At 52.1% G+C, this 24,717-nt stretch overlaps 11 protein-coding genes across 11 annotated transcripts; 3 read left to right on the forward strand and 8 right to left on the reverse strand.

Annotated features, from left to right (window-relative positions):
* Positions 1-652: 652 nt before the first annotated feature.
* On the reverse strand, positions 653-1,689 carry VTN00DRAFT_7671 (uncharacterized protein; the record flags this gene model as incomplete). Its single annotated transcript, XM_069434440.1, has 2 exons — positions 653-1,086; positions 1,146-1,689. 2 exons carry the CDS (start codon positions 1,687-1,689, stop codon positions 653-655), a joined length of 978 nt encoding a protein of 325 aa, XP_069285937.1.
* Positions 1,690-2,149: 460 nt separating this feature from the next.
* On the reverse strand, positions 2,150-2,773 carry VTN00DRAFT_7672 (uncharacterized protein; the record flags this gene model as incomplete). Its single annotated transcript, XM_069434441.1, has 1 exon — positions 2,150-2,773. The coding sequence occupies one exon, from the start codon at positions 2,771-2,773 to the stop codon at positions 2,150-2,152; it is 624 nt and encodes a 207-aa protein (XP_069285938.1).
* A 3,854-nt stretch (positions 2,774-6,627) lies between these two features.
* On the reverse strand, positions 6,628-7,675 carry VTN00DRAFT_7673 (uncharacterized protein; the record flags this gene model as incomplete). The annotated part of the gene is made up of 3 exons (XM_069434442.1): positions 6,628-6,833; positions 6,909-7,023; positions 7,088-7,675. 3 exons carry the CDS (start codon positions 7,673-7,675, stop codon positions 6,628-6,630), a joined length of 909 nt encoding a protein of 302 aa, XP_069285939.1.
* A 1,080-nt stretch (positions 7,676-8,755) lies between these two features.
* VTN00DRAFT_7674 (uncharacterized protein) lies at positions 8,756-9,565 on the forward strand (the record flags this gene model as incomplete). The annotated part of the gene is made up of 1 exon (XM_069434443.1): positions 8,756-9,565. One exon carries the CDS (start codon positions 8,756-8,758, stop codon positions 9,563-9,565), a length of 810 nt encoding a protein of 269 aa, XP_069285940.1.
* Positions 9,566-9,956: 391 nt separating this feature from the next.
* Positions 9,957-11,079, reverse strand: VTN00DRAFT_7675 (uncharacterized protein; the record flags this gene model as incomplete). Its single annotated transcript, XM_069434444.1, has 2 exons — positions 9,957-10,148; positions 10,228-11,079. The coding sequence occupies 2 exons, from the start codon at positions 11,077-11,079 to the stop codon at positions 9,957-9,959; spliced, it is 1,044 nt and encodes a 347-aa protein (XP_069285941.1).
* Positions 11,080-12,917: 1,838 nt separating this feature from the next.
* Positions 12,918-13,875, forward strand: VTN00DRAFT_7676 (uncharacterized protein; the record flags this gene model as incomplete). The annotated part of the gene is made up of 4 exons (XM_069434445.1): positions 12,918-12,998; positions 13,242-13,347; positions 13,453-13,555; positions 13,809-13,875. 4 exons carry the CDS (start codon positions 12,918-12,920, stop codon positions 13,873-13,875), a joined length of 357 nt encoding a protein of 118 aa, XP_069285942.1.
* Positions 13,876-14,403: 528 nt separating this feature from the next.
* VTN00DRAFT_7677 (uncharacterized protein) lies at positions 14,404-15,729 on the reverse strand (the record flags this gene model as incomplete). The annotated part of the gene is made up of 3 exons (XM_069434446.1): positions 14,404-15,182; positions 15,259-15,434; positions 15,509-15,729. 3 exons carry the CDS (start codon positions 15,727-15,729, stop codon positions 14,404-14,406), a joined length of 1,176 nt encoding a protein of 391 aa, XP_069285943.1.
* A 1,349-nt stretch (positions 15,730-17,078) lies between these two features.
* VTN00DRAFT_7678 (uncharacterized protein) lies at positions 17,079-19,643 on the reverse strand (the record flags this gene model as incomplete). The annotated part of the gene is made up of 1 exon (XM_069434447.1): positions 17,079-19,643. The coding sequence occupies one exon, from the start codon at positions 19,641-19,643 to the stop codon at positions 17,079-17,081; it is 2,565 nt and encodes an 854-aa protein (XP_069285944.1).
* Positions 19,644-20,019: 376 nt separating this feature from the next.
* Positions 20,020-20,672, forward strand: VTN00DRAFT_7679 (uncharacterized protein; the record flags this gene model as incomplete). Its single annotated transcript, XM_069434448.1, has 5 exons — positions 20,020-20,051; positions 20,235-20,313; positions 20,391-20,451; positions 20,509-20,540; positions 20,643-20,672. The coding sequence occupies 5 exons, from the start codon at positions 20,020-20,022 to the stop codon at positions 20,670-20,672; spliced, it is 234 nt and encodes a 77-aa protein (XP_069285945.1).
* Positions 20,673-21,291: 619 nt separating this feature from the next.
* On the reverse strand, positions 21,292-22,131 carry VTN00DRAFT_7680 (uncharacterized protein; the record flags this gene model as incomplete). The annotated part of the gene is made up of 1 exon (XM_069434450.1): positions 21,292-22,131. The coding sequence occupies one exon, from the start codon at positions 22,129-22,131 to the stop codon at positions 21,292-21,294; it is 840 nt and encodes a 279-aa protein (XP_069285946.1).
* Positions 22,132-22,944: 813 nt separating this feature from the next.
* Positions 22,945-23,949, reverse strand: VTN00DRAFT_7681 (uncharacterized protein; the record flags this gene model as incomplete). Its single annotated transcript, XM_069434451.1, has 3 exons — positions 22,945-23,006; positions 23,136-23,503; positions 23,600-23,949. The coding sequence occupies 3 exons, from the start codon at positions 23,947-23,949 to the stop codon at positions 22,945-22,947; spliced, it is 780 nt and encodes a 259-aa protein (XP_069285947.1).
* Positions 23,950-24,717: the final 768 nt, after the last annotated feature.

Genomic DNA, 24,717 nt, shown 5'->3' on the forward strand with positions numbered 1-24,717 from the left:
GGGGGGGGGGGGTTATACCTGTCGGTATGAGGACTCGCTACCTGTTTCGACAGGAACTTGTCACTTAGGCACCTTGTATGAACTTGACCTGTTGCTACTCTATTAGGAAAGAACTCACTCCCCTAGCAGTGCGATGCAGCACAGTACATCTCACGCAGAAAGATCTATGGACGGCGAGCCTCGAAGATCTTATATGCAGGGTAAAACTTCCCCGCAGTGCTTCCGCGCGGGCTCAGGTACTTGGTTCACCAAGGCCGGGGAAGGCTAGAAGAGAAGGAAAATGTGCAGCTCAGGGCGTGTGTGATCCATCCAATTACTTGTCGGGATGCCAGCGCTTTGCATTTGGTCTATCCAAATGCTCACCGCAACGGCGGCGCATGTTTCCAAGCGCCAAGTAGCCGATCTTTGCTGCCTCCTAAGCCTCCCCCAGGAGTACTTCCTACGTAATGGAAGCTATGCATGTACCCGTCATTAAATCAAATCGTGGCATATTCCACATCCCTCCCCGTCAAAGGCTCTGCCAGAGGCAGGCGAGAAGAGTCGAGATACATCCTGTTTAACGAGGCTTACGAACACTGTCTCTACCGTAGCAACTCTCAGATCAGGACAGAGCTATTAATAGTAGACATATTACAAGATAAAACGATACAATTTACCAGGAATACATAACAACCTTCCGTTCCTCGAAGAACCCAACATCCTTTTTCCCCTCACAACTCGCTTCCCACAGCTTCTGCGCCTGTCTACACCATCGAAAATGTTTCAGAAATCCCTCCCTCGAATAGACCCGATCCCGGCGCTTTTTCAGCGCGATCTGGCACCCTTTACAACGCACACCATTTTCCACTCGGCCATTAGTATTATTACTATCATTGTCATTACTTTTATTCATCAGGTCCAGATACGGCAACGCAGTCGCGGCCATAAACCGGTAAAGAGGCGACTCCACCATCGCTCCCATGCTGATCATATTCCCCAATCTGTTGTACCCCTCAGGGTTGCCCCAACACTCCAGGAGCAAAAGGATATGTTCTCGAGCGACGAGACACGTCTGCGCCTCGTACAGCCTCTCATCCAGAAAATATACTGGGAACGGTCGTCAACACGGGGATCAATTCCTGGATCAGCTCCAACTGCATGAGGACCGGCGTGACGCGAAGTTGCGGCACCGTCGGTGAGTGGATGCACGAGAAGCAACACCGAGTGAAAGTAGGGAGGAAGATGAACCCGTCGAAGGCGCCGCAGAGAGTACAATCCCGCGTGCAAAGCGCCGTGTAGAGGTCGCGGATGGTGTAGTACGACACGACCCCGGTCCTCAGGACGGCGCGGAGGGTCCCCAGTGCGTGGTCGCCCACGGAGCGGTACTCGTTCAGCGTGCCAGCCACTTCGCGCGCGCATGCTGACCTGGCGGAATTGGAAGAGGGACGCAATGTCCATGTGGAGGCAAATCTCGTGGAGGATCTCGAGGGGGAGGGTATCGAGGATCCCGAGATCATTGGTGAATGGCCTGGGGAAGCGCCGTGGCATTGAGGCTTTGACATCCACGTGGTCGCGCAGGTTGAGCCAGACCACGGCCGGGTCGAAGTCTTTGCGGTGGTAGGAGGCGATGCGGACGATGTCGTCCGCGTGTCGGCTGTCGAAGAGGTATTCCTCCTCCTCGGATTGGGCTGAGTCGGACAGGTCAGACATTGCTTGTCCCATTGGATGCCTAGATCCAGCTCAGTGCCTTATCGTTAAGTATCCAGTAGTATAGTTAGCTGTGTTCATGGTCCCTATGTGGATGTACAGTACTCGCCATGAACTTTACGCAAAGACCAGTCTACTTGATGTTGACGTGTCGTCTCTGCCAAGACGTGTCAATATTGCAAGTTCTCCTGCTCGTGCTAAACGGAGGACATTGAACTTCAGCAATGATTTGTTTTTGTAAGTATTGGAATTGGTTCCTTCAAGATCATTCCGCTGGTTCTCTTAATGCAATTAGCGGTGAGTCGGTTCTGCGTTATGGACCACTTGGGTGGTCTTATCTTATCGGTGTGCTCTTGCCTCATACTCCGTATTATTTCTACTTTCCAGACTTAAATTCATCAAGTGGTAGGTTATTATACCAGAATGCTACAGCTTTGTAGTCAACGGGGCAGCCTTAAATTTGCTACCCAACCACAGCAGCGACAGGAGCCTCGTTCAACTCCGACCTGTAGTTCTTCCCCGTATTCTGATCACGCCACACACCCGCATCTATCGGAGGATACATTTTCTCTTCCGCAGGAGATAACGTGATCGGATCGATCGTCGTCTCCGGGTCCGGATGAACGAAGAACGGAATACAGCACCTTGCAGGTAGCACTACATCCCTAGCAACTGACGGAGGAGCAACGACCCGATGCCTTGTAGACCGCACCCGGTTATTCGTTAGCCGCTGCAGCAGATCACCAATATTGACGAGCACCGTGCCCGGTATGGGCGTCGCGGGTTTAAACTCGCCCGTGCGAAACGGGTCGACTTCAAGCCCGCCGATACTGTCCTGGAAGAGCAGCGTGCAAAGCGCGAAATCCGTGTGCGGCATGATGCGCGCGTGGCCTTCCCTCTCGACCTCGGAGCACTCGATGGCCGGGTAGTGGAGGAGACGGAGCTGAAGGTCTGCATGGGTGGTGATGCGGTCGAAGAAGTCGTCGTCGCCTAGCTTCACTGCCATGGCGAGGCAGCGAAGGAAGTTCAACGCGAGATAGAGGCACTGGGCGTAGAATTCGTCCAGTGTCTGTCGGAACCCTGGCATCTCGTCTGCGGAGGGGCATAGAGCGTTGACGAAACGGCGATGCTCATAGCACTCCTTGTGGTCACGGCTGCCGTTGGCTTCTGCGCCATCAGCAGTGTATCCCTGGTTGACTTTGGGGTCGTTCAGTTTCCCATTTTAGTTTCTGTTCTAGCGGGTGCTGGAAGAAGCGCTTGCTCTGTGGCTCTTCGTTAGCAGGACTCGTGATACATCTCATCTTGCTCATAAACGCCTTGCCCCGCGATCAAAGTAGTCAAAATTGCGGGCTGTAAGATACCAACTCAAAGATCTCATCGACTCGTGACTGGCTGATGCCATGGTCTTTCAGATAAACCCAGCCGATGGTCGCGAAGGCCTCGTAGACCTCATTGGCGACTGCAAGGCGGTCCTTGTGGTCACCATTCAGGAAAAGGTCAAATGAAACGACTGTGATTTCAGCTATGCTTGGCTATTCTGCTCTGTTGCCTGTAAACGAGTCGATATCAACCTTGATTAAGCGGTGCCGTTAGTGTTGATTATATGTAGTGTCATAACACGCTACGGTTATATAGTAAGTAACAGAATCGATCACTTGATCCCTATCAGAGACTGAGATCTCAGGTATACAATTGATATTTATGAAAGCAGATATGAAATAGAACGTGATATCAGCGAAAGTGGGGTCGATAAGGAGCGTGCAGGGCTGGAAGACAGCCCCTGCAGTCAAAGTTGGGGAAGCCCGCTTTCTATGGACCAACAGGAAACATCTGAAAAGAATGATCGAGAGTTGATAATAACAGACATGGAAAACTTTAATTCAGCTTGCCGGTCGTCTTATCTTTACTTGTTTTGGTTATCCAGTTAACCCGTGCGTTTATCGTGAGGCCGTATCCGTCACCGACATTCTCCGTGGTTGGGCATCAGATTGCCACCTGAAGATATAAGCTAGAAAACAAGCCGTTTGACCAAAGAGAAAAGTCAGGATACTAGGTATAGAAAACGGGAAGTTCGAAAGACACACTTAATTACTTTGAACAGTCAGAATTCAACTAATAAGCTATCCTCAACAGTAGTATGCAGTTCCTGGAGTATAAATGTAGACATCTTCAATCTTGTCTCCTGTTGTACCTCTCTTTCTTAGAACTTTCGCCGTTAATGCAATTATCTACCTGTCTATCAATTTCCGAACATGGCCCTTAAAAACTCTGCACTGCCAAGCGCCGTCTAATTCTCATGATAACGGTATACTCGACCAGGAAGGTACGGTTCGTATACTTCTCGGACAAACTCGGCGGATGTCATCCCCCCTGGCCCTATCCCACTAAGCCCAGGAAGGTTTAGCGCAAACGGGAGATCACCCCACTAGCCTATCAGCCTGAGCAACCAAGCTTTTTCCACGGAATCCACCTCGCGATCCCGAGGGATGAAAGCCGAAAATTCCTACATCACCCGGTCCCTCGGTGCCGGGCCGGGTCCGAGCTCGGGCCTGTTTCATGGACCCTGAGTGGAGTTACGTCAACACTACGGAGTCTGGCATGGCCAAAAAATAGCTCTCTCTACTAGAAGGGTCTCACTCTATATAAGGGGTGGTGACCCCCTTTCCCAAACTGCCCCCTGTTTTATTTGATTTGAAATACCCGGAACGGGAAAGAGTTCATTTTATTCTAGGGGGATATAACCAGGGAATTCTACCCATCCTCTCTTCCTCTCCTCATCCTCACCGACCTTCCATAACATACTTCCCTGGTCTTCTATACAACAAACAGATCCACCTCGTCCAAACACGTCACACACACCCAACCTCAACAAGTTGACCAAAACGAGCAAGCAATCAAACAAGCAGTCCAAGAAAAACGGCAAAATGACCTTCGGCGACAAACTCAAGAAATTCTTCAGCCTCAGTGCGCTGCGCGACCGCTGGGCGGAGTGGGCGCCACTCATGCCCGCCAAGAGCAACCTCGACGCCGAGTACAATTTCCCGTACGGGCGCTGGGCCGGACAGGGTCCGTCGGGACGGGATAAACACCTCCCTAGAGATTAATTCATATCTCTGATGTCGATATGTCTTTCTGCTCTGCTCACCCCTTTCGAATCGAGTTTCGAGTGACGACGTGACGTGATATGATGGCGTTCTCTTTCTACCTACCTGCATACCTTCTTAACCTAGGCGTTTGGTCTACGTGAAAAGACAAGGGATAAAAAAAGACAGCCTGGAGTTTCCAATTTCTACCTCGACTTCGACTTCGATCTTCTTTCGACTTTATTTCGCTATGATCCCGCGGGTCCATACTTCCCTTTCTCTTCTCTTCATAATACGACACTTTATTTAATCGACCCATTTACCGTTCGACGCTGCAACATGCCTCTCCGTGCTCTGATGCAACATTCTCTCCTATCCTCTTCTCTCCGGGAAAATAGTATACCGTCGAACCGACGTTGAGCTGTCTGCGGGTCTACCACCGTACCAGTACCTGGTGATCACATAATGCGATGAATCACAGCCTCATTCTCACTCTCACCTCCCTAGGAGAGGGAGGTGAAATGAGCCAAAATGAGTGTGGAAGCAGACAGCCTCACATACCCCATTCCTCGCGAAGAGATTCCGCTCCGACAGGGAAACGTGACAGACGCAACACACTACACGTTTTTTGAACCCTGGATCTCCCGAGGAAGAACAAATCTAAACCAAGAAAAGAAGACATGGAAGGATAAGAAAGAGAGAGAGAGAGCATGACAGGTGCCACACCACATAGCAAAACAAACCAAACCATGCCCAATTGTTAAACGGCATTCCCAATGTGGCTGTGGATGTGGATGCTCGGACATTTTTTCAACGTTTTAACAAGATTTTTATTTTTTTATTTTATTCTGATGTAGATAGATAGGGTATTTATTTATCTAATATGGGATTCATTTTTGAAATAACAGCACAGAACGTACACTACATGTACGTTCGTTAGGTAGATAAAGCACTTACGTTCCGCCTCACGAACAAAGTAACAGACAAATAAAATCAACGGATAAGGAAGGTCGTCAACATTATTACATCATATCAGATGAGGTAGATAGCTTAGGTACCTTGCTTTTCACGTACTTCCTTAGCTATATCTATACCTAAGATACAGTACTTTGGTAGGGGCAGGTTTGCGGGAGGCGCAGGTATATGCGAGACTCAGACTTGTCTAAGTCGCGCATAAATATAGAAATACACTTCTCTTCCTCTATAGAATCTCTTTAGGTAGCTCGTTATACGTCTACTCTACGCTACGTCTAATATAGATGAATTCCCCCCCCCCCAACGGAAGTAGACAAGGTTTAGTTAGGTGCCTGATTTTAGATTAGACTCTCCACCATGCTTTCTCTCCAAAACAGAACAGATACATAACAGCGGCCCAGCACATCGACCCTAAAACCCCCTCCAACAATCTAAACCTGTTCAAGAAGAAGAAATCCTAATAGCGAGGAAGGAGGCAAAGGGAAAAAAAATAAAAATGAGAAAGGAAAACCTACAACAGACGGGATTCGCTGGTGGTCACCCACCCAACTACTAACCGCCCGGCGTGTGGCTTAAGTACGGCTGAGCGGACGGGAAGCCCTGTTTTCCACACCCTATGGTCGTAGGTATTGGACCGTTTCTGGCAGTCAACTTTTATAGTGTACATACTATTTGGTACCTTACACAAGACGTGCCTCTGTGTTCTGTCATTGGGTGAGATAAAACAGAGGACGGTGGTAAATACAAAGCACAATTTCATATATATGTATATTCATAGATCTATCTCATATATCATTTTCTTTCTCTTTCTCTATATATCTAGTCTTTATCTTCTATCTCATAAATACTAGGTACATTAAATGCATAAGTTCAGACAGCTAGTTTACTCCTTCCCGTAGATCTTCACCCGCTCCTCAACGGGCTTGTACTGCTTCTCACCAGGCTGGCCGGCGGGGGCGCCAAAGACCAGCTGCGCGATGAGCCGCCAGTCGCTGGGGACGTTGTACGCGCTGGCGACGGGCGCGTCGATGATGGGGTTGTAGTGCTGCAGGGTGGCGCCGAAGCCGAGGGACTCGAGGCCGGTCCAGACTGTGCAATTTGTTAGTGGGGGTTCTTTGGAAGCGGTTTATTCTGGTTGGAGCTTGACAAGGGCCTGGGACGTACGGTAGTACTGGTGCATGGCGTTGGAGTGCTCAGCCCAGGGGCCGAAGTGGTCCTTGTACAGGGCGAACTTCTCGGACAATGGGGCGATGTGGGCGGGGTCTTCGTAGAAGAGGATCTACAAGTAAACAAGTCAGCATCTCCCCTATATCTAAACATTTCTGACGGAAAGGGGGACCTACAGTGCCAACGCCGGCCTTCAAACCCTGCAACTTCGGCAGGGTCTGGTTCTTCCACATCTCCTCGGGGATAGCACCGGTCTTGACCAGCCCGCCAAAGGCATCGATGATGATGTCCCACAGCCTCTCGTGCTCCTTGTGCAGCAGGACCACGAGACGGGTCGACTGGGTGTTGAACGAGCTGGGAACGTGCAGGATGGCGCTGTTGACGAGCTCCTCGATCTTTGAGTCCGGGACGGGGCTCTTGTTCGAGAGCTTGTAGTAGGTGCGGCGGGCCTTGGCCAGCTCGATGAGCGTGTCGGTGGGAGTCTGCGCCATTGCGACGGCGGAGGTAGAGAATCGGGTCGTCGAGGATGAGGAGAAGGTTCGTACGGCAGAAGCAGAAGACAGGAAGGGTGATTTGGGGGAGGAAAAGGAGGATGAGGAGAAGGGGGCCGTGAGCCGCGCGGGGCTCACGCCTGTAGATATAGTAGAGAAAGTCGAGGTGGGGTGGTGGGCGGCCGACGACGTGGTGGAGCGTATCGCGGCCGCGACAGACAAGCTAGAACAGGACCGAAACAGCAGCCCGGATGAAGCCATCGTGGTGGACATGGTGATCAATTGATTGACAGGATAGGACAGGCGGAATTTAGTACCTAGGAGTCAATACAGGGATTTCTGTAGCTACTCAATTAGCGGAACTCAGTAGAGAATTCAATTGCCCCTGGGCAAGTATTAATAGCCGGCAAACAGGGATGAATAATAGATTAGACGGCGACTGTGGTGACGCCTGCATGCCGGGTGGACGGCAAAGCAGAGGGAGAGAGAGCGGAACTCGTACCTCGATGGTTAGAAATCCAGGGCGGAATGACGCATGCATCGGCATCACGATGGTCTACATACTACCACTACCACTACAACTACACAGCAAAACAAAGCAAGAAATAGCTCAATTGCTTATGTAGATACATAATATAGAGGGAAAAACAATTACCATAATCAAATCCATATTCATAAATCAGAATCCGACCCGTCCTCAGGCACGCGGCACCGCGCATCGGCATGCCGCCCGATCTTCGCTCATCATCGCGCTTACGAAACACTGCTTTCAAAGCGCTGACAAAGCACGACATGACATGAGACAAAACACCAACCGGGAGTACCCTCGCCGTGCGGAGTATACCTACTTCGTATCCATTGTCGTACATGAAACCGACTCCTGACACATACGGAGACTCAATGCTCTTCTCGTCTCGTCATCGTGTCCTCTTCGCACGACGTATTATTAATTAATAGCTCACGATCATGACCATGCTTCTATGCTTTTGCGGCTTTCTCTTCAATTCTCTATATCTACCTATCCTTTCAATGCTTTCTTCTTACCTAGTCAGGTCAGGGTGACCGACTTTAGTACCTCTTAATATATTCCACCTACTTATTGCCATTAATTGCTATTCCATCACTCTCAGACTTAAATCTATCCGTCTCTTTCTTTCTTGCTGCTGTCTACCTACCTAGGGATGTCCTGCAGGACAGGATAGGGTAGAACAAGGTCGAACAGGATTATCCAATTTTTTTTTTTACCCCCTGATTTATTTCTTGCTTATATCCATATGTCCGTATATACATCTATCTCAATCAAGAAAAGAGAAAAGAAAACAATGTCCCCCCAACCAGACAAACATGAACAAAATGAACATCACCATCCGCTCCCCCTCCAAACCCCCCTCCTCCACCAAACCGCACAATACCACCTCCCCCCAAGTCACCCCTCTCAATCCCCCAGATCTATCCTTTATGACCTCCTCCTCAACCCCCTGGCACGTCACCCTCTCCACCCTCCCCATGTGGCGCACCAACCGCAACGTCCGGATAAGGTACACCCTCCTCGAACCCTCAAAACCCTTACTCGGTTCTTCAGGGCCAGAACCAACAAAACCAGGCAAGAAGAAGAACGCCAGTCTCCGTTTGCTGGACAGAGTGACATATCAGTCCCAGTCCCAGTCCCTCAAGTCGAAGTCCAGGCCAGGGACAGAGTCAGAGTCAGGGTCAGGTTCGGGGGAAAATGAGAGCAAGGACAAGGTCCATTGCGTGATGGGGGTCGACACTGCTATTACCACGCGGGGGAAGGACGATGAAGGGAGCACCTGGGGATGGGAGTGGCGCGGATCAGGCTGGTTAAGGCTCGCGTCGTCGCGGTGGGAGGTCCTTGGGTATGGGACCATTACTACTATTCCTGGTCCTACGGAGGAGGACGGAGCTGGACCCGTCCAGGCTGGTGGGGATGGACAAGAGGAGAGGATGGACTGGATGGTGACATACTTCTCCAAGACGCTGTTCACGCCGGCGGGGATCGATATCTACGCGCGGCCGCGGGCGGTCGTGCCGGAGGAGCTGCTGGCAGGCATCAAGCGCGGCCTGAAGGACACGGGGGATGTGGTGCTGGGGCGGTTGGCGGAGGAGTTGTTCCCCGTTCGACATGACAGTGACAGTACCTCCTAAGATAGGGATCTAGCTACCTAATATATACCCCGGGTGCTTACTGGCAAGAGAGCGAGATGAGAACGATATGCATTACGACGTGACGGGTTACAGCCCCGACATATTAAGTATTATTAGGTTAGGTACATTACCCATGGATCCATGCAGCCCATCCCCGTGCCATCCCCGAAATCGTCAGCCATAAGCCGTGGAAAGCACAACACCTTTATGCTCTATTATACACACGCAGCCATTGTATCCGATGCAATCCAATGCGACCCATGCGATCCGACCCAACCCTTTCCGGCCCGGTACTGTGTATCCCGACACCGCCACCCGAAACGTGTAGACAAGAAAAGCCTGTAGGGAAAAAAAAAACCGAAAGAAAGCTACGAAAGCTGAAGATGCATCATCAAAACTCCCTTCGATGACCCTGCAGGGCGCACTCGCTATGCTCCTGCCCCTTCCTCTCGCCGCTGTACCATCCTTCGTTGATTAGCCGGTTCTCAATGTCCAGCCAATACTGCGCCTTGCCCCCGGCCGCCGTCTTGAGATCCAGATCCCCAAGACGTATCTCCACAGGTTGGCCCTCATTGTGGGGCACCTAATCTGTCAGCTGGGCTATTTTCGTTGAAGGTTTTTTTTTCCACTAGAAACAAGCCGGGTAGATGTCAGGAACATACCTTGATGAACATCGTGCAGTCCCTCAGGGTCATCGCGATCGACATCTCCCGCGACTGTGCCGGCTCTCCGTGGAGACCTACTTCCTTCTTGACCTTCTGGTGCGCATGGAGTTTCAACAGTGTACTGTTCCGGTAAAGAAGACGCGCAAGTCGTGCTTTGTCATGACATCCTTTGATGAATCTAGTGGCCCGTGCCACGTCTTCAAATTTATCAGACACGAGGTCGAGCGGGCAGAACGACCGCTCCTCTTTGGCTCCGACCTTGCGAGCATCGTGGTTCTTCATCTCCCGTAGTGCACATGTCCGGCACCGTTTGGAGTTGGGCGGTGCGGACGGTGACTGCAGAAGCCATTTCGGTTTGAGTTCTGCGAGGCACATCCCGGGATTGTAATAAGTGGTCATATCCGTAACGAGTAAACCAAACGGTTCCACGGTCGAAAGGTAGACGCCATGGCGCTTTTTCGGCCGTATCCCGTGCAGCTCATCCGCGCGCAGCTGTTCATTGCAGCGCTGGACGAGTCCTTTTGGAAGTCTGACCAGCGTCTGGTCAACCAGCTCTGCCGGATTGAACAGCGGCCGGATGACCTTGTCAAAGTTCCGCGCAGTTTCTTGGTAAGGGATTCCTGAGTTGGTATCTTTGCGCAATCGAAGTAGCTTCCCTTTCAGCTGTTGTGGCAGACAAGGATCCCCGATCACAGTGGGTGGGGGAACCCCCGCAGTACAATACTCCTTCGACGACAGCGGCATGTCCACAGGCGCAACGACGATCCGGTATATAACATTGGCGCCACCCTCGGCGAGGTAGAGCAGCTTTGCTCCCGGCGGGAGCTCCAGAGTGTTTGGTTTGGTCATCCGTTAAATCGAAATTCCTCAGGCTGCCCTTGATCCCAGGAGAACATGGCCACACCCACTCTCTATGTAAAGTAGAAAAGGTCACCCCACCAAGCAAGTTGGTAGATGCCCCACTGTGCAAAAGGCAAGACAAACAAGCCAATCGAAGCTTGTCTCGTCCGGTTGAAATGTTAATTATCAATTAGGCAGATGCTGTAGCACGGTGGAAGAAAGAGGTGAGCAAGCAAGCAAGCAACGCGCACAACCTAATACCCCGTTATTGAAATGCGGAGAAATCCAAAAATAAAACAGCCTCCTACTGGCAGAATGACAGATGCAATGCAGTCGAGTACGGATGAGGAAAGAGGAAAACTGTCAAACAACGCAAGACGAACCCCGGAATGACGCGCAGCGGTAGTAGAAGAAAGAAAAGGGCCCGTCCTACACCCCGACACGCTGGGCGTCTCTCGAGCGGCGGCGGCTAGAGACGTCCCGGCGAAGGATAGGATCGACTTGTAGCTAGCGGTTGGGGTTGGGACTTAGTGACGTGCAGGTGGATGCAGGGTTTCGTTGTCTCTGCATCGGTAATACCTTCAACCAGTTCCATGCCAATCAGAGAGACGGCACGCCGCCCGATCGTCAATCGAGGGAGACCGATCAATTTTCCCCACCGGACGGAGAGACGCCAGTGACTCGAGAGAGTGATGCAAGAAAGAAATAAAGAGATAACCGCAGGCAGGTGCAGCGACTGCCTGTCCGTAAGATGCCAGGTAAGTTGGCCGATCCGCGGGAGCGACCAAGTGTGGAACGAGCGGGCCTGCGTACCAGGCAGTAAGGGAAGACCGGACCGGTGGTCCAGGACAATTATGTACTAGGAGGATGTAGAAGTACGGAGAAAGTACACCAGGACGGCGTACTCGATACAAATGGAATGTCGAGAAAGAAAAGGGAGACAGAGGAAACGGGCCCGGTGGGCTTTTAAAAGAAACCCGCCGCCAGGGAGGCAATCGAGATCTGCTACCCGATGAGGCGAAAGACGGGAAAGAAAAAAGACCCAAGCGACGGGGACTCGACACGAAGAAAAGCAAGACCAGGCCTGGCGCGAGTCGGTGAGAGCAAGCAGAGGGAAGCGTCAGCCACAAGCTGGCATGCTCCGTAGGGCTGCCAGCTGACTCGTCGACGATCCGGGACGAGCTCGAGAATTCACCGAGGCGATCTCAGCGCTGGGCTGACGTCTGACCCAGGTCTAGCAGGAGCTTCGCCTTGATCAGCAAAGACGATCGTGCAAAGAGAGCAGCGTGTCCTGTGCAGGTCCTGATCTCCGGCTGATGTACTCCGTACGGGCGACCTGGGGAATGTCTGTGTCTTGGCTCGCGGATTAGCATCATCACTGGCAGGGATGTAGCCGTAAAGCAGCGCCTGTGGTGCTGGAGCACGTACAGACGGACCTGAGCATGTACTGTACAGAGGGGAGATAGGACTTGAGATAGTACTCTGTCGAGAAGTGTCAGTACATCATGGCCAGCAGGCGGCTGAGAAGGGCTCGAGGACGCCGCCAGATCGGCGCCGGTCTGCCCCGCCACTGGCGTCATGTTGCGCTTCTCCCCGCCAGCCCTCGTGATCCCAGCTGCAAGAGACAAAACACAGCCTGTTCTGCTAATCATCAAGCCCCGCCTCACTTTTCAGGTTTCATCCATCAGAGCCCTATCACCACCGTCTCGAAGCATCTCGCTCGAGCCTCGAGATCCCTTCCCAAACTGACGTCTGTCCCCTTCCAGCTTTCCTGCTACAACTCGAAGCAGCACACCCAATCTCAAGCTTGTTCATCTTGACCTGTCTACTCCAGCACAATCTCCACCATGGAATCTATCTCCGGAGCGACCTCCACTGCCTCCATCCCGACCCCCGCTCACTGCACGGCGGATTTCTGCTTGATTCCGGTGCGTTGCTTCTGTTTGCCTTCGAGACCAGCTATTCTCTCTAGTTGCCCAATGCAGTTGCACTGTATACAACCAGACTGGTCCCTGCAAGTGCCACCCAGCAGACGGTCTGGTCCATCTCTCTCTCTCTATGCTTGCAGTCCTGAAGCAATCTCTATGACTTTGCCCTCTCATTTCTCAATGATGACCAGAAATGAAATGCCACTGAATGCATAGTGCTTACCCCCAATGGCATAAATCTAGATGGGAACAGCCACCGCCTCCGTCTCCGCCCAGATTGCCGACGTGCAGCGCCTCGTCGAGAAATCCGGCCTGAAGTACATCATGCACTCTGCCGGCACCACCCTCGGTTCGTCCTCCGTCCACCCAGCCTCCATACAAAATCACCTTCCTCCCTGTCATCTGCATGTGTTGGCAGGGTAGATTGATTGACAGACTGACTGGTCACGTTCAGAGGGACCCTGGGACAAAGTGCTCCAGGTGATCGGGCAGGCGCACACGATCCTCCACGAGCAGGGCGTCGTGAGGATCCAGACGGATATTAGAGTCGGGTCGAGGTTTGTGCGCTGTTCCCCTAGGCCCCCTCCCTGAGAATGAGTTGATGTTACTGTTTGCTTTCATATCACGAGATGGCTTGTTGCCATGCCATACCAGCGAGCTGCATGTGCTGACCACTCTATCCCCCTTGCCTGCCCGGACGCCATGCCCTCCCGCCCGTCTGCGTCTGATTCGAACTCGAACTCAGACTCTGGATGGCGTAGGGCTGGCTAGCCGGGCTCATTTGGGGGGCATCGACTTTCCAATATACAGAACGGATAAGCACCAGACCTTCGAGGACAAGGTCTCCGCTGTGCGGAAGCTGCTCGGCAAGGAGTAGCTGTAGCTGAATCGATCGACAGAAACCTGGCTAGGTTCCATACACATAGACGACTCGAGTCGATCGGAAAAAAAAGTTTCGCGTCGTAATGCTACCAATGATTCACTCACTGCAAGCATAGAACGTCTGCATATGCATCCACTGCACAGGTTATGTATTCCTTTCGTTTGTGTATTTTGCATTCCTGTTACATATAAACAGTATAGAACAAAATACACACGTCTTCCGTTCCACACTGGTAGTGAATCGATAAATTAAAACCCATAATCAAACCCAAAAAAACGCCGCCACCATGCTCCATCCATATGAAACAAGTGATGCCATATCTACAGGCTCTCAGGAGCCCACCCGAGAATTCTGATATCCCAACCTGTCCTTCAGAGGCAGGTGAAGAAGAGTTGGGAGAGAATTGCGACTAGAAAAGAGAAAGAAACCACAAGGTTAGGCACATGTTCGTCATCATCATGGTCATAAGATACGACAATCAACCAAACCAAAAAAAAGTTGTCAGCAATTGACAATCGGGAATCAGAAGGAAATACCTCCACCGAGGAGACTCCCCCAGTTACCCCCGACCCAGACCCAGTTGCCCAGGGTGGGGCTCCCACCACCCCCCTTGACCGTGTTCGTCAGATCCACCAGACCCTTGAACACATTCGAGTTGGTCGACCCTGCACTCTTCTGCGCCTCCGAGTTGGACCCTGGGACGGCCTTGCGTCCCACGGGGTCCGTGACGCCGTTCAGATCATCCACGGTCGCGATTGCGGGGCCCTGGTCGAAGAAATCCACCAGGATGAACGTCGGCTGGCGGCCGCCGTAGGCGCTCTTGCATTTCTTCGCGGCGTCGCCCAGGTTGCCCGTTCCGCCGGAGGGCGCGTTCGTCGTGCTGACCTTGTCCACGTTCGGGATCTCGATGCCCAGCGCTTCGCTCTGGTACAGGAAGTGGTTCATGAATGGGAGTCTGTTCGAGGAGAGCGCCGATTGGACGTTGCCTTTCACGGCGGAGGGGCGGTCCGGAAGGCAGGAGAAGTTCGAAGGTGAGGTCACGTCGTACGGGTTTTCCCAGATGAAGGTGAATTCGTCCATCAGGTAGGGCGCGACGGTGTTGGAAGACGGGCTGAGAGAAGCGACGAAGGTCATCATCCGCGTGCCCTTGGTGATCAGGTCCTGCAGCGTCGGCCAGGTTTCCGGTGGCGTTGTCGGCGAGGTGGGCTTGTATGCGTATTTGACGATGCCAGCGGCTTGAAATTCGGCGTCGAGGTCCTGCGCGGAGGCGTTGTCGGAGTTGACGAGGAGGACGGTGATCACTGGGTAGACAAAAAAAAAGTATTAGCATATTGTGCCATGTCCCCAGATCTGTATGTCTGCTATGGTTCTACCCACCGTCGTTCGGATTATTATCCAGCCATGTCTTTATCTCAGAAAGCCAATCCCGCAGCGTCCCCGCGTCCAGAAGCTCGCAGCTCGTGTGGCAGAGATGCCACGCGTTTTTCTGCTTGTGGACCTGAGAGGTCACCAAGCGCACACCAGCATCGAGCTGGACCGTAGTGTTGTAGAACCTGACAGTATGTCAGTACCAGTATCCTGCATATCCATCCCTCTCATCCAGGTTCTATCCCAGGGGACTACTCACTGATTCCCAGAAGTCGAATACCCCGTCGAAGCATCCCTCAAAAAGGCACTATCGTGAGCCCCCAAATATGTAATCTCACCATAAGACTTGGAGCATAAGTCTGGGGAGTTGTTGCATGCTGTCGCGCGGGGTGTTAATGCGGTTGCTGCCGCGATGGGCGCTGAGGAAAGAAGAGGAAGGATGGCAGCAGGTATGAGGTTGAGGCTGTTGAAGGCACGCATCCCGACAGTTTAGGTCAGGTCAGGTCAGGTCAGGTCAGGTCAGGTCCTGAATGCAACGCCGAGATACGCGTCAAGAAGGGATGGGATGTTAGATGGAAGTATGTATGTATAGTATGCGATGCAATGCGATGCGATAAAACTCCTTCTTTTTTTCCAAGATGGGCAATTGTAAAAGTATGTTCAGTCCACTATGTACAGTGCTGTACTGTACGAAAAAAGGTGTTTGATCAGAGAAGGATCTGATCAAACAGGTGTTAAGCAAGCAAGAAAGCGAAGAGCAAAAAAAGAGAAGAGCTTCAAACAAGGACCAAAAAAGGAGAATACCCAAATCAGTCTGACACACCACATGTGTGAGAGAGACAAGAAAAAGGCGAATGAATCAATCAATCAGGAAGGCAAAAAGGAGAAGGATGGAACAACAATCCGGGCGGCCGCAGCCTGATTGCTTATGGTTGCTGTGCTGCGCCTCCGATAATAATAAAGGAACGCTCCAGTTAGGTAAGTATCCACTATCCAATCAATAATCCACAGCATCAGGCGTCCACCATCAAATAATAGTTGAGTGAGTGGCCCGCTTTTTTTCCCATTGCACGAGACGTCTGTCGAGAACTGTCTGTGTACGGGCGGAGTAAAAAAGTGTCTCATGTCTGTCTGGGCTATGGTCCTGCTCCGCCCAACGTCGGAGTTTACAAGCGACATCTATTCTTAGCAGCAAAAAGTGGCTGTGGCTGGATCCTTATTTGTTGACCGTCCCTTTTTTTTTCTTTTCTCCCATGCACCTCTTGTTACTGTTATTGTTACTGCCCGCCAAGAAAGAGCAGAGTGGAGAAGGGCCGCGTGGATCATCGTCAGCCTCCGTCAGATCTCGAATGATCTTCTCTCGTCGACCGGTCGCTGGAGTTTTCTACCTGTGTGACAGGATTCGTCGCTTCGGCAACGATGCAGGATCTTCAGGTCGGCCACCCAACCTAGCCTGTGCAGGTCAAGAGGCCTGAACAGATACAGATATCGTCTCTACGGCTACCGATTCGATCTATACGGTGTGCTGACATGGTCACGAAAAATGGCTGATGGCAGCGGGATGTGAGCTTCGAACGGATGTTATATTCGATTTTCATATCCAAGCAGATGACGCTGTGTCTCAGGCCGGATCTACATAAGCGCAACATCCAGAGTCGAACTGCAGAGCGAGATACATCTTGGAATAACAAAAGTACTCGTTATGCGTACTCATGGCAGCCAATTCGATGCTCTATACGGGAGCAAAATTCGGCTACAGGCTGAAGTCACAAAGGTATCAAACATATGCACAAGACTTCAATCCCGTCACTAGGCAATATATACACCATTCACCTCGAACTCAAAAAGGCTCTTCCTCTCAAGTTGGCTTCTCTCCACAGCGTGCGGCGTGTTCTCCGCAGCGACATCTTGGAGCTCGGCGGGTTCACCAGCCCCCGCAGATCATGCAACTCCCGGTCGCGGAACAGCGAGAACCCCCAGACCCTGCGCATATCCCCGATGACACGCTCTGCACTGTAAGGGTTCTCACGTCGCAGAAGTCGACTCATCCGCCGGCTGGAATGTCGACGGCGACCGAAAAGCACCGCCAGGCGGTGTCGACATGCCCGGCGAATCACACGCAGCTGGATTCGAACTCCCTTCTGTTGAAGTTCACGCAGGAGGACCAGGCCGCGCACCCAAGGGACCAGATTCTCGCCCTCCACGTTGAACGGATTGTACGTCTTGGTGTCGGGCTTGCTGGAGGGGCGCACCCGGAAGCCCCACGTGACGATAGCTTCCTGCATCTGTGGGTTGAAGATGGCTCGAAGCATGCCATCACTCCGTTTGAGTAGCCTGCCCTCTTGATCTGGTCCTATATGCGGACTGGAAGAGGGAAGCCGTCGCGACATCGTGGACTCCGTGGTCGGTGAATATTGGTGCGCAAGCCAGAGACAGAGATTCCACACGTCGTCCCAGCGGTTACTCATTCCCAGACGCTTCAGGACCTCAATCCAGAGCTCGGGCAGAACCGTGCCGCCAGACTTGACAACCCGTTGTAAAGTCCCGCTCACGAAGGCAACCTCATCAACAGGACTGTCACGTCGTTTCGGCACAGGAGCTACCCCCTTCTTCCGCGGAGTCAGCGCATGTCGAACCATGAACCCTATGCTGTGGTCGGAGAGCGTCTTCCCCTGCAGGCTCATCTCATCCACGACCCTGGAAGCTGAGTTCCATTCCTCGGCCACAATGTGCTTCCGAAAGTGGACGTTGAACAATTCGGGCCCCTCATCTGAGAGTTCACTGAGAATAGCGAGTGTCATATTGTACTGACGCCAATCTCGGACCAAGTAATATGACACGAGGAGGGACTCCTGCGTGTCGGCATCCTCAAGAACGTCAGGATGCTCGTCGCTATGCAGCAGGTCGTGCAGCATTATTTCCCTGTGCTCTGATGCGAGTCTTCGCACGACCCTTGAGAATACAGAATTCCCAATGGAGATGCCAGCCCTCTGGAGCTCATCGATTTTGTTCACGATATCATGTGTCCCGCGGGCTCTCAATGCCATCTCTCTTAAGGTGTGCGGTCCGATGGCGGAGACACCAAACAACTTCAGGCCTCCGAGAATCATGTCGAAGGTAAGAGCCTCGGTCGCGAAGAGTCGTGCGCCGAACTCGTCTTTAAAATGTTTCTCCTCCAGCCAACCCCCCACGTCCGCTCCTGTTGTTGTCTTTTCCGTCTCAAGGGGTGCTTGGTTGGCAGACTCTGGCTCTCGAGGAAACTGATTTTCGACGTACTCTTGAAGTTTTTGGAAGGTGGCCCGCGACTCACAGTGCTTTGCATATTCCAGCAACGGCTGCACGTCTTCAAAACGTCTAGGGTGGTCCTCTTGCTTCACCAGAAAATGGTGCATGGAGAGAGCATCAGCAGACCTGCCATGCTTCACAAGAGTCGAAATGACGAAAGCGTAAATTCTATGGCCGCTAGTTGCTCGGCATATATGCCGAAAGGCCCGCAAGCCTTGATGTTGACTGCGCAGTGGCTCTGCCATCGGGCTCAGGAAATGTTTTGTAGTGGACCGAGGAACGCAGGACAGGGCCTGGTCAAATATTCCCGTGATATCATCCGGGGAAGACAAGTGAGGATGCTGCAGTTTGTGATGCCAATGCACAGCCTGCTGCGGCATGCCTCGCTCGAAGAATCCACCGACAACTGCTTCGTAGAACTTGCCCCATCTGTTCCCGGTTCTCTTCCAGAGTTGGAGCGCATAATCTGCCACGTCATCCAAGAATCGCTCCCTCTTGAGTCCGATATCGACAAAGCTCTGCCAGAACAGATCTGCCCTCTCTCCGTCCACAGGGAGATTCACACCGTCCAGTCTAACAGTGAGGCCCTCCCAGATGTCCAACGTGCCCTTCTCTCCGTAATGGCGCTGCCGGTACCGAAGAAGCTCTTCCCAGAGGGCAAAGTCGTTCCGGCGACTAGGGTCGTCAACTAATCGGCTTCCAATGTCCTCCAGGTGGCCCACATCCGATTCGTAGTCAACTTTCTCGGGCATTAGAGTCCAACTAGTCGTAGGTGTAGAGCCTTCAGCAGCTGGGTTTGTGCCTGGATCACGTACGGCCTGCTCACTGGTCGAAGGAGTCTCATTTTGCGGAGATTCGAGGTCATGAACATGCAACTTCGATTGCGGGTTGGGGACCGCCCGCGGTTGACGGACGGGCCGTTCGTTCTCGACATCCGGGACAGACAGTCGTCCATAGGGGATTGCATTCCCTCGTGCTCGATGTACTTGACATCGCAGGCATTCATGCTTGGAGTCCAATTGCTCAATCCCGAGGCGCGCTGAAATGAGTGTGTCCAGAAGCGAGACAGCCGATGGCCTCTTCAGGAGCCTCAGAAGAGCTGGACGCATCGGGCGTGCAGAACTGAAGGAATACGAGGGGACACACAAGCATTCTCATCGTCTCACTCAAAACCACGACAGAATGGGCATGATGCAGGGACCTGTTGCAGCCCTGACGCCGTACCTCTAGCCGTGGTATATCAACCCCAGAGCCTCCGACCCGATGCGGGCGCAGCCCCAACCTGCGCTAAACCCATGGCGACTAGCTTGGCAGTCACGTGATCGGGTGACTAATCCGGGTGAGCTGACGGGCGACCCGAGAGTTTCCCGCTCCGTCAAGGCGAACGAACGTCTTAGCAGAAACGCCCTCCAGCTTCTCTCTTCCTGCTATTCACCTCCTCCACAACTCCGGATCTCCGTCCCTTGAGATACAAAAACCGCAGCCATGGTCTCCCGCACCGTCCCTCGTCTCGCCGGGTATGTGAACCCCTTAGCAGCTTGCTGGAATCCCAATTCGCACAGTTCCGTTGTTCGTGGGTGGATGACTTCAACAACGCACCAATTCTCCGTCCAACCCTCCCGGACCAATTGAACGCGTCCCAAGCAGCGAACCTGTCAACTCCTGCAGAGATGCTGACTTCAGCCTTCTCTTTACTCTAGATTCATCTTCCGCGAGAACCGCGTCCCTTACTACCAGCGCCTCTTCCAGCGCAACGACGGCAAGCGTCAGTGGTGGAAGGTCAGTTTTCCCGGTCCACGTCTCAGTACAACGCTCGGATGACAGGACATATCTGACATTGAATTGCCAAAATAAAGACCGAGAACAGCGGCTTCGTCATGTGGCCCTACCTCATCTCCACGTACGGCATGGCCGTCGGTGAGTACACCTATGTGCGATGAGACCCGGCGTCCTTGCTAACAGTACATTCCCTAGCTACCACCTACGCCATGTGCCGCATGGTCCTTGTAAGTAATCCCTCCGATTCTCACAGCCCTCTACGACCAGCCTGGGAACAAGCACAGATTTCAATCTGCATCCCTAGACCAAAAGCTAACCCATTCGAATAGGGCCACAAGACTTGGTTCGGCGAGAAATAAATTTAAAAAAGGACTTCCCTGGATGACGCATCTCGCCTGCACTAGGATGGAACAAGCGTCAATGGCTTTTTGACGGTGTACTTCTATGGGCAGAGGGATTAGATGAGGATGTATTATTGTATATAAGACGAGCAGGGAGTCAATGCAGGAATCTTTATCAAAGCATTTTACTTTTTTTTCTTTTATTACAGCAGTTCCGGTCGAGCCTGTGGTGCTGCAGTATTACCGCAGGGTCGAGTTGACAATGGAGCATTTTTCCGCGGGGGACGCCTGCATATCATTTCGCCGTTTTCAGCTCCCTCTCGGAGAGCACCTACCTCTGGATCACGCGTGACCCGACTGTTGTCCGACTTTTATTTACATCAAAATCCCCCATCTCGAAGGCCCTGTTCGATACGATGAAGTTCTTGGATACCAGCGGCATAGACATTTGATTCTTTTTCTTTTCCTATCCTCCTTGATCTTTCTTCCGGTACATGCTCACGTATATTACAAGGTTCAAGCGGAATCGACTGACTGACATCAACCCTTCTGAACTAAACTCCCCCAAGAAACAGAATAATCTCCATCATTTAGTTAGAATAAAAAAACAGAACAGAGACGAAAGTCCGACTTCAAATCACGTCCAACAAACCACCTCCCCATGCTCCACCACAAACCACCCCCCCTCACACATCCCCCACTCCCTCCACGCCTCCCTCACCTCTTCCAACTCCTCTTTCCCCTTACAAACCCCCGCCTCAAGCGCACCCCTCACAAAAGCCTCCGAAACAACCCTCTCCATCCACACCCCACTCCACCACGCCCTCTCCTCCTCCGTCCGAAAACACCACGTCCCAGTTGAAGAAGTCATCTTACTCCTGTCGAACCCGGCCTCCTGGACCCAGACACGTAGCAGGTGCGAACCCGGGTCGGGGTTTCCGCCCCGGGCCTTCGCGACGCGTTGGTAGATCGAGTACCATTTATCCAGGCCCGGGAAACGGGGATGCCAGGTCATGGAGGCGGATTCGCGGAGGGATATAATGCCCCCTGGGGATTTTGCGACGCGGCGCATCTCGCGCAGAGCTTGGACGGGATCGGAGACGTGCTGAAGGACCTGGTGCGCGTGGACGACGTCAAAGCTTCCATCCTTGAACCGGTGCAAGTCGAGAACGTCCCCGACGAGGAACTCAACGTTCTTCACGCCCTGAGAAGCAGCGTGCTCCCGCGCCGCGATCAACGGATCAGAGACGCACTCAATGCCCGTGACGGAGCCGTCAGGGACATAGTTCCGGGCGAGGTCGACGGTGATGGTGCCCGGACCGCAGCCGACGTCGAGGATGGTCATGTTGGGGCGGAGATGGGGGAGGAGGTGCGGAGCGGAGTTGGATGCGGTGCGCCATTGGTGGGTGCGGAGGACGGCGGGGGTGTGGTTTGTCGCGTAGACGGAGGAGGAGGAGGGGGGTTGTTCTGCTGCCATGGCTGGCTCTTCTGGGTTTGAGTTAGTTCTGCGATGTTTGGTTCTATTGGGTGTCTGTAGTTATAGATACCAGGTCTGATATATTATAAACTTAGGGTAGGTACTCGAAAGTTGGACAGCCAGGGGCGGTTAGGTCACCTCGATTCGAATGTGCCCTTGGAAAAATCTGTTATCCTCTCTGGGTCTATGTCAAGATAATGATAGTCTAGAAGAGACGATAAATTGAGTTCCAAGAGTAGATATACTCCATGGTGTACTCTGTACGGACTATATAGAACCCACGCCCCACCGCAGGAGTTCCGGTGCCACCAACGTCGGAATTCCGAAGCCCCTGCCCACCTCTTTTAACCTACCTGTCAGCGTGGTTCTGCAGCATAGAAAATAACACCGGACTTAAACGAAGTAGAAAAGCTCTCTTACCTCAGTGATTCATAAAGAGCGATCGCAGTTTGTATGTCATCGCTAGGTCGTTCGAGTCGGAGGGAGCTATGAATGAAATCATAGTGCTTGATCCACCCCTATCCATTTCTTGGGGAATTTCATGTTCAATTCTTCGCCTTTCTGCGGAATAAGGACAAACACTCAGCACTTCAGGATATCGTAGGTCTGCGATAGATAATACCTCAAGATGTACAATTTGCCGTCCGTTTGTCCCCTACGACCCAGAGAAGAGCTTTATGCAAAGAGTCCAATGTCAATGGAAACCGCCCAGGCTGTATTAAAGCTACAATCTATCTAGGAAAGAATACGACATGAAAAAGGATAGGATAAGGAGCGGATAAATCAGTAGTCCGTAAAGCCCAGGGGCTTAATTCAACGAGCGCCTCGGTACCAGTTCTCTGGTGCATCACCCAGACATTCTCCCACGGTGACCACTATCATCATGCGTCAGCTTGATCCATAATATGCAATGCAGCAGGAATAGCAAAGGAAAATGACAGACAAGTTATCGCGATCGAATCCAGCCAGATTGAGAATAAATAGGGAAAGGAAAATGGACATACTTTTCAGACCCCTCTTCCTAATCTCATCTATCATAGCCTGCGCAAGGATATCGACCGTGCTCCGGTGGACGTCATGAGCGAGAGTAATGGTGCCTCCGCCGTCCAGTTCACGCCTGAACTTTTCGAAACTGTTCCAAATCGCAACGGGGTCGTCATTCTCGTAATCCTTCGTGTCGATGCTCGCGCTGATAACATGGTAGCTCAGCTGGCCCATGATAGCAAGGACCGAGCCGTCGACAGCGAGATATGGAGGTCTCATATATGTCGGGATGCGGCCTATGATCCGGAGGAAGGCCGACTCGAGTTGGGTCATCTGCTTGACCATGACATTTTGATCCAAGCCGCCGACTAACCAGGGATGACTCCAGCTGAAGGTTGTCAAGATAAGCATGTCAGCACATCACGTCTCAAACTCGTAGGGATTGCAAACGAATGTTCAGGCTATGGGAATGGCTAATACGTACGTGTGCGATCCGACCTGATGGCCTTCCGCAATGGCACGCCGCACGATATCCCCGTTGGCGATTATATTTGCATGAAGCTGGCCGGTGAGGAAGAACGTCGCTCGAACCCCATTCGCACGGAGCAGATCCAGAATTTTGTTCGTGAAGATGAACGGGCCGTCGTCGAAGGTCAGGGCAAACGTCCCGGGAACAGTGCACCTGTCAATCACGGCTCCGAAAGGGACAGAAGTGCCCCGTCTGTCGAGTTGTGTCTCATCAATCTCATGAGTAGAGCCGTTCACGGGAAACGCGGCGGAGAAGGTGGCGAGTGTGCAAAGCACGAGGGAAGTAGTAAATTGAATGAGCTGCATATGTCAATCTATCTATCACGCGATAAGCAAACCTCCCTGCAATAAACAACAAAAGAGTGGATGTGTAAATGCTAGATAGTAGTAGAGAGTTGGATTCGTAAATATGAACGAGTGATGAGGAAAGGAAATGGAGAATTGACGGGAGGGATGTCCTTTTAGATAGGCTTTCTGAGGGCTCGATGGCGACTTCTCGAACTCGAGGACCAGGTCTGACAGGGAAGTCGCTGATGCCGGAGGACATCTGCTGGAGCGCAAGAGCTTCTCCGTGGAACAGAGACGGCGAGCGCGCTGCTAAAATGATTTTCCCATTGGGGACCATCGACGAATACAGGAAAAGAAAGAGCTGTGTAGGATGTCACTGCCAACGGCTACATTGTTGCATCTTTACCGTCTAACCATCGCAACGTAGCTGAGAAAGGTGGCGATGACGTGAGAGATGAGACTGTCACTTGTACATACATATTCTATGATAGGTGCCTAGGAAGAGAACCTGTATTCGATGTCATCAGAGCTCACGTCCCTGCGTAGAACGCAGCCAGGTGAAAGGATGAGTATCATAAAACAATAGAAGCAAGAAACATGGAGATAAAAGCGTGCATACGTACATACGTCCTGTAGTTCAACTCACTGGATAGTAGGAAAATCGTCTGTCGTCTGTCATATATTCATATTCATACTTCAACATCTGCATACTCTCATCCGCAAATCATACATACATACAAAGTACCCAGGCATGTAGGTAAGTACATTGGAGAATCATAGACTTCA

Source organism: Thermoascus crustaceus, assembly GCF_041956765.1.
Source record: "Thermoascus crustaceus strain CBS 181.67 unplaced genomic scaffold VTN00scaffold_5, whole genome shotgun sequence".
In the NCBI taxonomy this organism is placed as follows: domain Eukaryota; kingdom Fungi; phylum Ascomycota; class Eurotiomycetes; order Eurotiales; family Thermoascaceae; genus Thermoascus; species Thermoascus crustaceus.